This window comes from Rhipicephalus microplus, unplaced genomic scaffold, assembly GCF_043290135.1.
Source record: "Rhipicephalus microplus isolate Deutch F79 unplaced genomic scaffold, USDA_Rmic scaffold_34, whole genome shotgun sequence".
Taxonomy (NCBI): Eukaryota; Metazoa; Arthropoda; class Arachnida; order Ixodida; family Ixodidae; genus Rhipicephalus; species Rhipicephalus microplus.
In genome coordinates, this window is record NW_027464607.1 from 4,264,841 (window position 1) to 4,279,547 (window position 14,707).

Genomic DNA, 14,707 nt, shown 5'->3' on the forward strand with positions numbered 1-14,707 from the left:
AGATGCTTCCGTAAATAATCAAAAGGCAGGTGTAGGCATTGCCTCTGATTTGCTTGACTGGTTCTTTTCAGTGAGACTGCCTGATTTTACTCCAGTTTTTGAAGCGGAGCTCTTGGCGATTATTTTAGCTCTTCGAAAACTTCCATCAAATCAAAACAATGCAATAATAATGACGGATTCTCTTTCAGTTTGTGCAGCTCTGATAGCTTCAGAGAACTCTCGAATTCTAAGCATAGAGAAAGAAGACAAGAGCGGACACTCCGCGAAACCTGGCCTCAGGAAGTGCGTCACGACTACTTAACGAACTAGTGCTCTCACCAAACGTCAGAGAGCGCAAGCGCAAAAAAACAATTATAATCAATGCAACAAAATCGTTTTTACAAAATAATAATTATACGCCCAAATTTGGTATGTTCTTTTTACATAAAAACAATTTATTCAAGACACCTTACGCGATTATTTTTCTTCAGCCGTACTGTCATAAACACCATCTACCCAGCGACCGAGTTTTATATCCTCCTTGCCAGCGACAAGCCCATGCATGACTGACAGCGACCTCCGTGGACAGCGAGAAGCTTTCGTCGCTTTCGTCAACGTCGGCTGCGTCGGCGTTTTCGTGCGTGAGATAACAGGTGAGGCACGTTTTCAAGCGAAGCTTGTTGAATGACATGTTGTTGGTCTTGTTGGGTCATTTTTTCAGAAAACGGTTACACTTGCGCGAATAAGACACCATGCAACAAACATAGAAAGATGCACACACACACGTGGCGCTTCGAGTGTGCGAGTTTGTTTCTTACGTGGCGTCTCATTCACGCAGTTGTAACCTTTTTCTGAAGCTTGTAAGAACTGGGAGGTTCGCTAAAAAGAAAGTTTGTGGCTCTATGCGGCGGCTAGACGGGAACATTGTGCAACGTATGCAGTATAGCAAAGGCGGCACGGCGTCAAGCCGAGCCGACGCGTGCTGCGTCTGCCACGGACGCGAGCGTCTGTGCGCTGAGCGTAGCTGGGCAGCTAGGTCATAGGCTCGGTGCAAAATATTGAGAAGCATTCGCTGGGCCTCGCATGCTTCACGACGCGTTTCCCGAAGGCTCGGAACACGAATAATTCTTGGTGTGCCGGAGGCAAATCTGGACTAGCCAAGTGGCCATCATCTTCGTTTTTTCGCTAGCCTTGTGCTACTAGTGCAAGCTGCTCACAAATTTTTTTGACGTTTCCAATATAGTTTTACCGCATAAATTTCAACTACGATTTTTCTTCCCAAGGTACTGCTGATACTGCGTACGTACGAAGGTGTTCTAAAGTTCCCAGGCCGCGATACCATTGCATTATAAGGGATAGCGGCCTGGAAACTTCTGAAGATCTTTGTACGTGGTCTTGACGTATATCTTTGCAAGTCAGAGTTTTATGGGTCAGAGATGTATCACTGGTTTTGTATTGTGCATCGATTAGCTAATCATTCAAAGGAGTTTGTTGGTACACTTATGACGTGCACATATCTTTTTCGTAATTTGACAGCGAAGCATCCACTTACTAACATTTTCAGACCGCGCTGACGCCATGCCGTCCGGCGGTCCAAGCTACGGCAGCTACTGCTGTGTATCGTGGTGCTTCAACAATGGCAGAACCCACAAGAAGCCTGGGACGAGTTTCTTCCGCATACCACGGGACGGCAGGTGTGTTAAAGCTTTTGTATGGTTTCCATGTCTTTAGGCTTACTGTTCGTACTTGCTCAGTGAGGGTAACAATAAAAAATCACTATTCAAGCACTTCCCCTTTCAGCTGATAGTTCATTGCCAATGCAGGATGAAAGCATGGATTCAGTATGCTGGACGCGATGATCTCCTTAGTAAGCCGGCCAGCCTATTGTACGCAACGTACAGGGTTTGTAGCGACCATTTTACTGCTCAAAGTTTCATGGACCCTGGGCACACAAGGCTTACAAGAATGGCTGTTCCCAGTGTGCAACCAGCTGCACCATGTAAGTGATTGACTGAAACTCAAATATGTGCAATAGCAGCCACTTGTATTGAATCAGTGGCGACAGTTAACCGTGAAGATCTTTTGTAGCCGATGGAGAAGCCTCACTATAGAAGTAACACTTGGAAAGTCTTAAATTTTGTGAATTGTGGGCTATTACCGTCCTAACAGCAGCGTTACATTTCTGTCGTTTTTTGATGCTCTTGACCTGTGCAACTTGTTTTAAAAGACTTTAAAGGGCTATTTCACGTATATGTACATGTGCCTGAGTGCACATGTACATATCCCTTTCATCGGTGAAAGCTGGCACTGTTGATAATTCCGAAAATCACAAATTACTTGTTTCCTAGTTGGTGCCTTCTCTTTTCTTCCACGTTCGACCAATTTATGCGTTTGAAAGAGCTGTTTAAGTTTCCCCATGCTACAAGCTTTGTAACTTGTACCAACTGCACATATATGCAGGTTCTCTGAGCGTCGCTTCAAGTAGTGACTGTGACATGGCTGCAGAAGCTGCACTGCAAGGTGTGGATGAGCTTCAGTTTGTGTTACTTTAAGCCTCTTACTGATACATTGTCGTAATTTCATATCTTCAGGACCTGCGGTAGAGGCTTCAAAAAGCGGCTCCCACACATTGAGGTGCCCCGATGAGCAGGGTGCGTTCAGTGTCGCGATTTCTTTTTTTTTACCGAAATTGACTGTTGACCAAACCTCTGCAGGTGGCAGCTCCCTTGTAGCTGGTGAAAGAATTTCCGCTGACTTCGTCTTGCCGGAGAAAACTTTAACCAGTCATTCAGCTCTCACAAAAGGAACTTGTGTGACCGGTAAATTGTATGTTCACTTCAACACCAGAGTGGATTGATATAGAGACTTCCGCAGGCCGCTCACAAGATTGTTCCGACAGCACTGTCCGAGGCACTGAACAAGCTTCACAAAATCCTCCAGAAGACGTCTCCGCCAACAGCTCCACGCCTGAGTGCCCTAGAGAAAATGGTGACTATGCTTTTATTGCAGCTGTTTTTAATGTGCTATTTTATGTTTAGGACATTCTGAGGAAACTATCCTCAAAAGGACACTACGTGTGCACTTACAAAATGTAAGGGTGGGCTCTCAGTGATTTTAATTTTTTTTTTTTTTTGTGCATTGTCAACATTGTGAATGGTTTGTTTTTAGGTGGTGGAATCGAAAACTTTGCACCACAGAAAGTTGTGCACCTTGGGTCTGAAAGAGCGAGGAAAGTGCTCGTATGGGATTAGTTGTTCTTCGCTTTTACATCCATTTTTTTGTTTATTGCAGTGCGTTCCTGTGTGCCAGCGACAATGTCTCCATCAATGAAGTACAAGCAAACCATTAAACATCTGCAAGCCAAAGTAGCAGCACAGCGGAAAACTATCAAAAGACTGCGGAGACAGCCTCACCAAGCACCGTCATCGACTTCAAAGGCCCTTTAAGTTATCCGACCGCACGTCACCGAGGAGGTTTTTAAACTTCTTTCTGCACATGTTCGCTTGAGGCCCAAACGCAAGGGCAAGCGGTTTCCCGTGTGGTTCAAGAAATTTGCTCTTCACTTAAACTTCCGAGGTCCACGAGCATACCGATTTCTGGCTCCATATTTTTCTTTGCCCTCCCGGCGTTCATTAAGGAAGTGGCTAGCTCATGTAAAGATGACTCCAGGCATAATTCCAGGAATCCTTTCTTCCATTGCAACAAATACTCAAGCTTGGAATGAACGGGACCGAGTGTGCGCTTTAGTTTTCGACGAAATAGCACTCAAAAAGAATTTGTACTATGATGCTGCAAGAGACGTTGTCCAGGGTTTTACAAATGATGGCACTCATCGCACTTCAACCATCGCTGATCGAGCACTGGTTTTTCTTCTTGTTGGCATTTCAAGAAAGTGGGTTCAACCGGTTGCTTTTACTATAGGGCACACATCAACACCATCATCTGTTATGCATAACTTGCTGGTGTCACTCATTTTGGAGCTTAGGAGCATTAATATTACAGTGAAAGCAGTCATTTGTGACCAGGGCAGTTCAAATGTAAGTCTCGCTAACCAACTAAGAGTGACTGTAGCAAAGCCTTTTTTTGAAGTTAATGGTGAGCGGGTATATTACATTTTTGATGTTCCGCATTTAATTAAAACAACGTGCAATAATGTCCCAGCACACAAGTTATACATTGGGGATCACATCGTTAACTGGTCGCACATTGTAAGCCTTTACCAATCCTCACATGAGTTGCGGTTGCGATTGGCTCCAAAGTTGACTGAACGGCACGTTCATCAGAAACCTTTTCTAATATGAAGGTCAGCAGAGCAACTCAGGTCCTCGGTGCATCAGTTTCGATTGCTATCACGGCATTGGTGCATGCGAAGGTGCTGCCTGCCTCGGCCATCACTACAGCTCAATTTTGTGATCGTATGGACAGGATTTTCGATGCCTTGAACAGCTCGAGTAAAAAAAGAACTTCGCAAAAGCTGCGGCATGCAATCATGAAAAATGATTCAGAGCTGATTGACTTCCTCCGAGGCCAGCTTCTCTGGATTGCATCATGGCAGTTTGTTGGCAGACGTCAACCACAAACTATTGTAGGTTGGCAAATTACAATTCAGGCAATTTGTCAACTATGGGACGACCTCTACAAAAATTACAATTTTGAATACCTGTTAACACGCAGGCTTCAACAGGATCCTCTGGAGAACATATTTGGCCACATTAGGCAAAAACAGGGTTGCAACACCAACCCCAATGTAGCACAATTTATTTGTGGCCTGAAGCACATCTGTATAAGAAAACTCTTCAAGCTGTCAGAATACGGGAATGTCGAGGATGATGAATGTGACCTCCTCCAGGAGCAGCTCTCGCCATTCTCTTTCACCAGTGCGTCTCTTGTGGATAATGAGGAGTGTGCACAGCCACAGCCTGACGACTTTCCCGCTCTAGACGATCCCTCTGAACTTGCGACAAACGTTCACTCCCATATTATCGATGACTCCGCTGTATATTATGTAGCTGGTTTTCTCATCAAACACTTCCTTCGGAATGCATGTGACGGTTGCAGTTGCCCACAGTTACTGAAAGACGACAGTGAGACGCTTAAGGGTACCCACCAGTATTTCACAATGCTCAAAGAATACCACGCCCCCAGCAAACTTTTTGGGAATCTCACTGTGCCATCAGAAGCAGCTTTTGCATACGTGCAACAACTTGAATCTCACTTTCTTGCCATAATTGAGGCCACTGCACATCACCTGAAAGTGTGCGATGTTTTGTATCACCATCTGTCAAGTGTTGGCGATTTTCATTTCTGCTCTGCTGGGTGTCGCGCGAAGTTTCTGAAAATGTTTTGCCGGGTTCGTTTATGTTGGCATGTGCGTTTTGTGAACCGAAACTTAGATAGGGTTAGGTTCCAGTCTTCAATCTCAGGCATACAGCTTGACAAGTTCAAAGGTTAGCAATTAGCGGCGGGTTTACACTAAAGTATTCGAGTTGAGCCGAATCCTGCAATAGCTTTATGTTATTACTTCATTACAGCAGACTTCATTATGGTCTTATATGCTTATATTCAGCTCAACTGGACTAGCCACTCCTTCGTTGCATACATTGTTTAGGTTACACGCTATGAGGAGTAGGGACACTGTGTATTCGCTCGAAGTGATTTGCATAACCTTAAAAAAAATGTTGGGTATCCTGTCTGTATTTTTGTAGCAAATGCGGGCGAACTGTACACTTTACTGTGGCTCGCTTGGTCACTGTGTATGCTTTATCTCTCCAGCTCAAGTAATATATCGATAACAAAACCGCTTGTTGAAATGTCTTCGAGCGGGTAAGGAACACAGTATGAAGTGGGCACGGTTCACGTTATCACGCTTTTCGTATTTTAGCTTCTCATCAACCTCCTCATCTCGCCCATCAAAATTTTCAAAAGAATACTCAGACTTGTAGCGTTTGATGGGGCTGTGGACGCTGCCATTTTATTTTTATATAGCTTTTGAGTGATAACGTACGATGTGAAAAATAATGAGCCAAAGTGGTTTCCTTCTGCTATTTATTAGCCCTGTAATACCGCTCTCGTAGCACCAACTAAGGTCCACAATTCTGGGTAAGTGATGACTACAATCTATTTTAGCTCGCAAGCGTCACAGCAACGCCCAGACGCAAATCACTTGGGATCTTAAGTTTTTGATGAAGGCGACGCATAACAAAAGCCACAAAACCTGCCAGTGTTGTAGCATAGTTTGTCTTTCACGTAGTGAGCAAGCTGCAAAGCTCTACCTTTCTGAGGACAAACAGGCATCAAGTCTGCTTTTTTTCATTTTGGACTAGCTGTTCTTAAGCACAGCCAGCACACTGCACCTTTGCCTTTCTGCTATATTGTGTCGTGTGGTTTCTGTGTGCTCTTTTTTTATATGCACTATTTCGGTTAACCCCAGGCGTGATTCGCGACTTCATTGCTGTGTATATGTCACTTCTTCCTTCTTCATCAGCATTGTGTGCTGTGTTTTTGCCATAGATCCTTACTTACCCACTGGCCCGGTGTGTCATACTTCACCAGCTTCTCGGCTTCTGCCAACTCTAGCGATGTGTGCGTTGTCTGTGTTCTCTCTGTATATGTTACAATTTATTTGTAAGGCGAGATGCATTTGTTGTCTACCTTTGTCATATTGTTTTTTTTATATTCTCAGACTCTACCTTGCCTTTGAATAAAACATTACGGATACTCTGTCTCTTTGACTGATATATACATTGATCACTCGTTCCAAAAGAAAAACACAAGGGCGATGAATAAAACCGTAGTGAATTATCATTACCTGCATCTCTTTTTATTATAACTTAATCGAAATAAAAATTACGTCACGACCGATTCAAACGAACCACTGAACAAAACAAAACAGGGAATCGCTAAATCAAAACGACCTACAAAAACTATCCATTCGGGCGATGAATAGTGGTCTGAAATCCTGAACTTTCGTCATAGCCAAACGTCGGTTATGCAAAGTAATTCAAAATTTGCGCCAGAGAAACCGAAAAAGGAAGCGCACGCCACTTGCTCTCACCAGCCACTAGGTGTGCTAGGGTCGATTGGGCCGCTGGGGTCTACGGGAGTGTCCACTCTTAACCTTTATTTCTCTATGTTCTAAGCACATTCAAAACATTGGTACCGCCGCAGTTGAGACTCCTGAGATTACTATGGGTTCCGGGGCACTGTGGATTAAGATTAAATGAATTGGCCGATTCCTTAGCACGAGCCGCACTTGATGGGCCAGTTTTGTCCATACTGCCAGATGTAGAATATATCACGGCTATAAGATATCGAAAATCAGCAATCTCCACTGATACGACAGAAAAAGTAATTACATGGACAGACTATAACCACCTCATGTTTCCATGGCAACCCCACTGGAGTCAGTCCAGAAAGCTCGAAGTCTTAATTACTAAATTTTGATGTCGTGTCCCCCCCCTAAACCTGTATCTACACAGAGCTGGTCAGACAACATCACCCGGCCCTCTGCGCATTCTGCGGAGAAATGGAATCACTAGATCATTTTTTTTTGTATTGTCGCCGCTACGAGATACTTAGAAAAAGGTTACTAGTTATGCCATTTCGGAAAATAGGCCTTAGATTGACGGCGGAAACGGCGCTAAGCTTTGGCGCCTCAGCTTTGGGACATTGCCACAGGGATGCTTTCAATGCCGTTTGCGATTATATTCAGGCAACCAAGCGTATACCTTTGTGATCTTCAATAAAAAAATATATTTATTACTCTCAAGGGCAGAGTGAAGTAAACGCAGCTGAGTGGTAAACATAACACCTCAAATCTCAAAATTGCTCAACTTGATTTTTTTTTTTCGCTTGCTCTTTTTATGTTGTTTTTATTTTTACATTAGTCTTATTATAATATCAATTCATTGCACATAGTTAAAATGATCACAGAAAAACTGCACTACACTTTCTTGGCCAATCCCCCTGAGTGGGTATGAGCCAACCTCCCAGGGAAACAAAACAAAACACTCCGAGAAACCTGGCATCAGGAAGTGCGTCACGGCCACGTAACGAACTAGTGCTTTCACCAAACGTCAGAGGACGCAAGCGCAAAAAAAAGTTATAATCAATGCAACAGAATTGTTTTTACAAAATAATAATCACACGCCCAAATTTGGTGTGTTCTTCATACATAAAAACAATTTATTCAACACACCTTACGCGATTATTTCTCTTCAGTTGTACTGTCATAAACACCATCCACCCAGCGACAAGCCCATGCATGACTGACAGCGGGAAGCTTTCGTCGCTTTCGTCAATGTCGGCGTTTTCGTGCGTTAGATAACAGGTGAGGCACGTTTTCAAGCGAAGCTTGTTGAATGACATGTTGTTGGGCTTGTTGGGCCATTTTTTCAGAAAATGGTTACACCTGCGCGAATAAGACACCGTGCAACAAACATAGAAAGATGCACACACACGTTGCGCTTCGTGTGTGCGAGTTTGTTTCTTACGTGGCGTCTCATTCACGCAGTTGTAACCTTTTTCTGAAGCTTGTAAGGTCGGGGAGGTTCGCTAAAAAAGTTTGTGGCTCTATGCGGCGGCTAGACGGGAACATTGTGCAACGTATGCAGTATAGCAAAGGCGGCACGGCGTCAAGCCGAGGCGACGCGTGCTGCGTCTGCCACGGATGCGAGCGTGTGGGCGCTGAGCATAGCTGGGCAGCTAGGTCTTAGGCTCGGTGCAAAATATTGAGAAGCGTTCGCTGGGCCTCGCATGCTTCACGACGCGTTTCCCGAAGGCTCGGAACACGAATAATTCTTGGTGTGCCGGAGGCAAATCTGGACTAGCCAAGTGGCCATCATCTTCGTTTCTTCGCTAGCCTTGTGCAAGCTGCCCACAAATTTTTTTGATGTTTCCAATATAATTTTACCGCACAAATTTCAACTACGATTTTTCTTCTTAATGTACTGCTGATACTGCGTACGGACGAAGGTGTTCTAAAGTTCCCAGGCCGCGATACCATTGCGTTACAAGGGATAGCGGCCTGGAAACTTCTGAAGATCTTTGTACGTGGTCTTGACGTCTATCTTTGTAAGTCAGAGTTTTATGGGTCAGAGATGTATCACTGGTGTTGTATTGTGCATCGATTAGCTAATCATTCAAAGGGGTTTGCTGGTACACTTATGACGTGCACATATCTTTTTCGTAATTTGACAGCGAAGCATCCACTTACTAAGATTTTCAGACCGCGCTGATGCCATGCCGTCGGGCGGTTCAAGCTACGGCAGCTACTGCTGTGTATCGTGGTGCTTCAACAATGGCAGAACCCACGAGAAGCCTGGGACGAGTTTCTTACGCATACCATGGGACGGCAGGTGTGTTAAAGCTTTTGTATGGTTTGCATGTCTTTAGGCTTACTGTTCGTACTTGCTCAGTGAGGGTAACAATAAAAAATCACTATTCAAGCACTTCCCCTTTCAGCTGATAGTTCATTGCCAATGCAGGATGAAAGCATGGATGCAGTATGCTGGACGCGATGATCTCTTGAGTAAGCCGGCCAGCCTTTTGTACGCAACGTACAGGGTTTGTAGCGACCATTTTACTGCTCAAAGTTTCATAGACCATGGGCACACAAGGCGTAAGCCTTGTGTGCCCAGGGTCCATGGGCATGGCTGTTCCCATGGGCATGGCTGTTCCCAGTGTGCAACCAGCTGCACCATGTAAGTGATTGACTGAAACTCAAATATGTGCAATAGCAGCCACTTGTATTGAATCAGTGGCGACAGTTAACCGCGAAGATCTTTGTAGCCGATGGAGGAACCTCACTATAGAAGTAACAGTTGAAAAGTCTTAAATTTTGTGAATTGTGGGCTATTACCTTCCTAACAGCAGCTTTACATTTCTGTCGTTTTTTGATGCTCTTGACCTGTGCAACTTGTTTTGAAAGATTTTAAAGGGCTATTTCACGTTATCTTCAAGCCTGAGTGCACATGTACATATACCTTTTATTAGTGAAAGCTGGCACTGTTGATAATTCCAAAAATCACAAATTACTTGTTTCCTAGTTGGTGCCTTCTCTTTTCTTTCACGTTCGACCAATTTATGCGTTTGAAAGAGCTGTTTAAGTTTCCCCATGCTACAAGCTTTGTAACTTGTACCAACTGCACATATATGCAGGTTCTCTGAGCGTCGCTTCAAGTAGTGACTGTGACATGGCTGCAGAAGCGGCACTGCAAGGTGTGGATGAGCTTCAGTTTGTGTTACTTTAAGCCTCTTACTGATACATTGTCGTAATTTCATTTCTTCAGGACCTGCGGTAGAGGCTTCAAAAAGCGGCTCCCACACATTGAGGTGCCCCGATGAGCAGGGTGCGTTCAGTGTCGTGATTTCTTTTTTTTTTACCCAAATTGACTGTTGACCAAATCTCTGCAGGTGGCAGCTCCCTTGTAGCTGGTGAAAGAATTTCCGCTGACTTCGTCTTGCCGGAGAAAACTTTAACCAGTCATTCAGCTGTCACAAAAGGAACTTGTGTGACCGGTAAGTTGTATGTTCACTTCAACACCAGAGTGGATTGATATAGAGACTTCCGCAGGCCGCTCACAAGATTGTTCCGACAGCACTGTCCGAGGCACTGAACAAGCTTCACAAAATCCTCCAGAAGACGTCTCCGCCAACAGCTCCACGCCTGAGTGCCCTAGAGAAAATAGTGACTATGCTTTTATTGCAGCTGTTTTTAATGTGCTATTTTATGTTTAGGACATTCTGAGGAAACTATCCTCAAAAGGACACTACGTGTGCACTTACAAAATGTAAGGGTGGGCTCTCAGTGATTTTAATTTTTTTTTTTGTGCATTATCAACATTGTGAATGGTTTGTTTTTAGGTAGTGGAATCGAAAACTTTGCACCACAGAAAGTTGTGCACCTTGGGTCTGAAAGAGCGAGGAAAGTGCTCGTATGGGATTAGTTGTTCTTTCGTTTTACATCCATTTTTTTGTTTATTGCAGTGCGTTGCTGTGTGCCAGCGACAATGTCTCCATCAATGAAATACAAGCAAACCATTAAACATCTGCAAGCCAAAGTAGCAGCACAGCGGAAAACTATCAAAAGACTGTGGAGACAGCCTCACCAAGCACCGTCATCGACTTCAAAGGCCCTTGGAGTTATCCGACCGCACGTCACTGAGGAGGTTTTTAAACTTCTTTCACATGTTCGCTTGAGGCCCAAACGCAAGGGCAAGCGGTTTTCCGTGTGGTTCAAGAAATTCGCTCTTCACTTAAACTTCCGAGGTCCGCGAGCATACCGATTTCTGGCTCCATATTTTTCTTTGCCCTCCCGGCGTTCATTAAGGAAGTGGCTAGCTCATGTAAAGATGACTCCAGGCATAATTCCAGGAATCCTTTCTTCCATTGCAACAAATACTCAAGCTTGGAATGAACGGGACAGAGTGTGCGCTTTAGTTTTCGACGAAATAGCACTCAAAAAGAATTTGTACTATGATGCTGCAAGAGACGTTGTCCAGGGTTTTACAGATGATGACACTCATCGCACTTCGACCATTGCTGATCGAGCACTGGTTTTTCTTCTTGTTGGTGTTTCGAGAAAGTGGGTTCAACCGGTTGCTTTTACTGTCCCGCCGCGGTGGTCTAGTGGCTAAGGTACTCGGCTGCTGACCCGCAGGGCGCGGGTTCGAATCCCAGCTGCATTTCCGATGGAGGCGGAAATGTTGTAGGCCCGTGTGCTCAGATTTGGGTGCACGTTAAAGAGCCCCAGGTGGTCTAAATTTCTGGAGCCCTCCACTACGGCGTCTCTCATAATCATATAGTGGTTTTGGGACATTAAACCCCACATATCAATCAATCAATCAATCGGTTGCTTTTACTATAGGGCACACAATACCATCATCTGTTATGCATAACTTGCTGGTGTCACTCATTTTGGAGCTTAGGAGCATTAATATTGCAGTGAAAGCAGTCATTTGTGACCAGGGCAGTCCAAATGTAAGTCTCGCTAACCAACTAAGAGTGACTGTAGCAAAGCCTTTTGTTGAAGTTAATGGTGAGCGGGTGTATTACATTTTTGATGTTCCGCATTTAATTAAAACGCGCAATAATGTCCAAGCACACAAGTTATACATATTGGATGACATCGTTAACTGGTCGCACATTGTAAGCCTTTACCAATCCTCACATGAGTTGCGGTTGCGATTGGCTCCAAAGTTGACTGAACGGCACGTTCATCAGAAACCTTTTTCTAATATGAAGGTCAGCAGAGCAACTCAGGTCCTCAGTGCATCAGTTTCGATTGCTATCACGGCAATGGTGTATGCAAAGGTGCTGCCTGCCTCAGCCATCACTACAGCTCAATTTTGTGATCGTATGGACAGGATTTTCGATGCCTTGAACAGCTCGAGTAAAAAAGAATTTTGCAAAAGCTGCGGCATGCAATCATGAAAAATGATTCAGAGCTCATTGACTTCCTCCGATGCCAGCTTTCCTGGATTGCATCATGGCAGTTTGTTGGCAGTCGTCAACCACAAACCATCGTAGGTTGGCAAATTACAATTCAGGCTATTTGTCAACTATGGGACGACCTCTCCAAAAATTACAATTTTGAATATCTGTTAACACGCAGGCTTCAACAGGATCCTCTGGAGAACATATTTGGCCACATTAGGCAAAAACAGGGTTGCAACACCAACCCCAATGGTGCACAATTTATTTGTGGCCTGAAGCACATCTGCGTAAGAAAACACTTCAAGCTGTCAGAATACTTTGGAAATGTCGAGGACGATGAATGTGACCTCCTCCAGGAGCAGCTCTCGCCATTCTCCCTCACCAGTGCGTCTCTTTTGGATAATGAGGAGTGTGCACAGCCACAGCCCGACGACTTTCCCGCTCTAGACGATATCTCTGAACTTGCGACCAACATTCACTCCCATATTATCGATGACTCTGCTGCATATTATGTAGCTGGTTTTCTCATCAAACACTTCCTTCGGAATGCATGTGACGGTTGCAGTTGCCCACAGTTACTGAAAGACGACAGTGAGACGCTTAAGGGTACCCACCAGTATTTCACAATGCTCAAAGCATACCACGTCCCCAGCAAACTTTTTGGGAATCTCACTGTGCTATCAGAAGCAGCTTTTGCATACGTACAACTACTTGAATCTCACTTTCTTGCCATGATTGAGGCCACTGCACATCACCTGAAAGTGTGCGATGTTTTGTATCACCATCTGTCAAGTGTTGGCGATTTTCATTTCTGCTCTGCTGGGTGTCGCGCGAAGTTTCTGAAAATGTTTTGCCGGGTTCGTTTATGTTGGCATGTGCGTTTTGTGAACCGAAACTTGGATAGGGTTAGGTTCCAGTCTTCAATCTCGGGCATACAGCTTGACAAGTTCAAAGGTTAGCAATTAGCGGCGGGTTTACACTAAAGTATTCGAGTTGAGCCGAATCCTGCAATAGCTTTATGTTATTACTTCGTTACAGCAGACTTCATTATGGTCTTATATGCTTATATTCAGTTCAACTGGACTAACCACTCCTTCGTTGCATACATTGTTTTGGTTACCCGCTATGAGGAGTAGGGACACTGTGTATTCGCTCGAAGTGATTTGCATAACCTTAAAAAGAATGTTGGGTATCCTGTCTGTATTTTTGTAGCAAATGCGGGTGAACTGTACACTTTACTGTGGGTCGCTTGGTCACTGTGTATGCTTTATCTCTCCAGCTCAAGTAATATATCGATAACAAAACCGCTTGTTGAAATGTCTTCGAGCGGGTAAGAAACACAGTATGAAGTGGGCACGGTTCACGTTATCACGCTTTTGGTATTTTAGCTTCTCATCAATTTCCTCATCTCGCCCATCAAAATTTTCAAAAGACTACCCAAACTTGTAGCGTTTGATGGGGCTGCGGATGCTGCCATTTTATTTTTATATAGCTTGTGAGTGATATTGTACGATGTAGAGCCATTGTGAAAAATGATGAGCCAAAGTGGTTTCCTTCTGCTATTTATTAGCCCTGTAATACTGCTCTCGTAGCACCAATTAAGGTCCCCAATTCTGGATAAGTCATGACTACAATCTATTTTAGCTCGCAAGCGTCACAGCAACACCCAGACGCAAATAAGTTGGGATCTTAGGTTTTTGATGAAGGCGACGCATAAGAAGAGCCACAAGACCTGCCAGTGTTGTAGCATAAAGTTTGTCTTTCACGTAGTGAGCAAGCTGCAAAGCCCTACCTTTCTGAGGATAAGCAGGCATCAAGTCTGCTTTTTTTCATTTTGGGCTAGCTGTTCTTAAGCACAGCCAGCACACTGCACCTTTGCCTTTCTGCTATATTGTGTCGTGTGGTTTCTGTGCGCTCTTTTTTTCTATGCATTATTTCGGTTAACCCCAGGCCTGATTCGTGACTTCATTGCTGTGTATATGTCACTTCTTCCTTCTTCATCAGCACTGTGCGCTGTGTTTTTGCCATAGATCCTTACTTACCCACTGGCCCGGTGCGTCATACTTCACCAGCTTCTCGGCTTCTGCCAACTCTAGCGGTGTGTGCGTTGTCTGTGTTCTCTCTGTATGTGTTACAATTTATTTGTAAGGCGATATGCATTTGTTGTCTACCTTTGTCATATTGTGCTTTTTATATTCTCAGAGACTACCTTGCCTTTGAATAAAACATTGCGGATACTCTGTCTCTTTGACTATATATACATTCATCACTTGTTCCAAAATAAAAACACAAG

The 14,707-nt window shown here is 44.2% G+C and overlaps 2 protein-coding genes across 2 annotated transcripts; both read left to right on the top strand.

Moving 5' to 3' along the window:
- The first annotated feature begins 457 nt into the window (after positions 1-457).
- LOC142786824 (uncharacterized) lies at positions 458-3,407 on the top strand. The gene is made up of 8 exons (XM_075884499.1): positions 458-632; positions 1,544-1,673; positions 1,803-1,978; positions 2,440-2,499; positions 2,571-2,630; positions 2,694-2,805; positions 2,854-2,967; positions 3,271-3,407. Exons 1-7 carry the CDS (start codon positions 542-544, stop codon positions 2,894-2,896), a joined length of 672 nt encoding a protein of 223 aa, XP_075740614.1. The 5' UTR covers positions 458-541; the 3' UTR covers positions 2,897-2,967; positions 3,271-3,407.
- A 4,907-nt stretch (positions 3,408-8,314) lies between these two features.
- On the top strand, positions 8,315-14,651 carry LOC142786825 (uncharacterized). Its single transcript, XM_075884500.1, has 6 exons — positions 8,315-9,335; positions 9,465-9,508; positions 10,138-10,197; positions 10,269-10,328; positions 10,393-10,497; positions 10,553-14,651. The coding sequence occupies exons 1-6, from the start codon at positions 9,220-9,222 to the stop codon at positions 10,714-10,716; spliced, it is 549 nt and encodes a 182-aa protein (XP_075740615.1). The 5' UTR covers positions 8,315-9,219; the 3' UTR covers positions 10,717-14,651.
- The last annotated feature ends 56 nt before the right edge of the window (positions 14,652-14,707 follow it).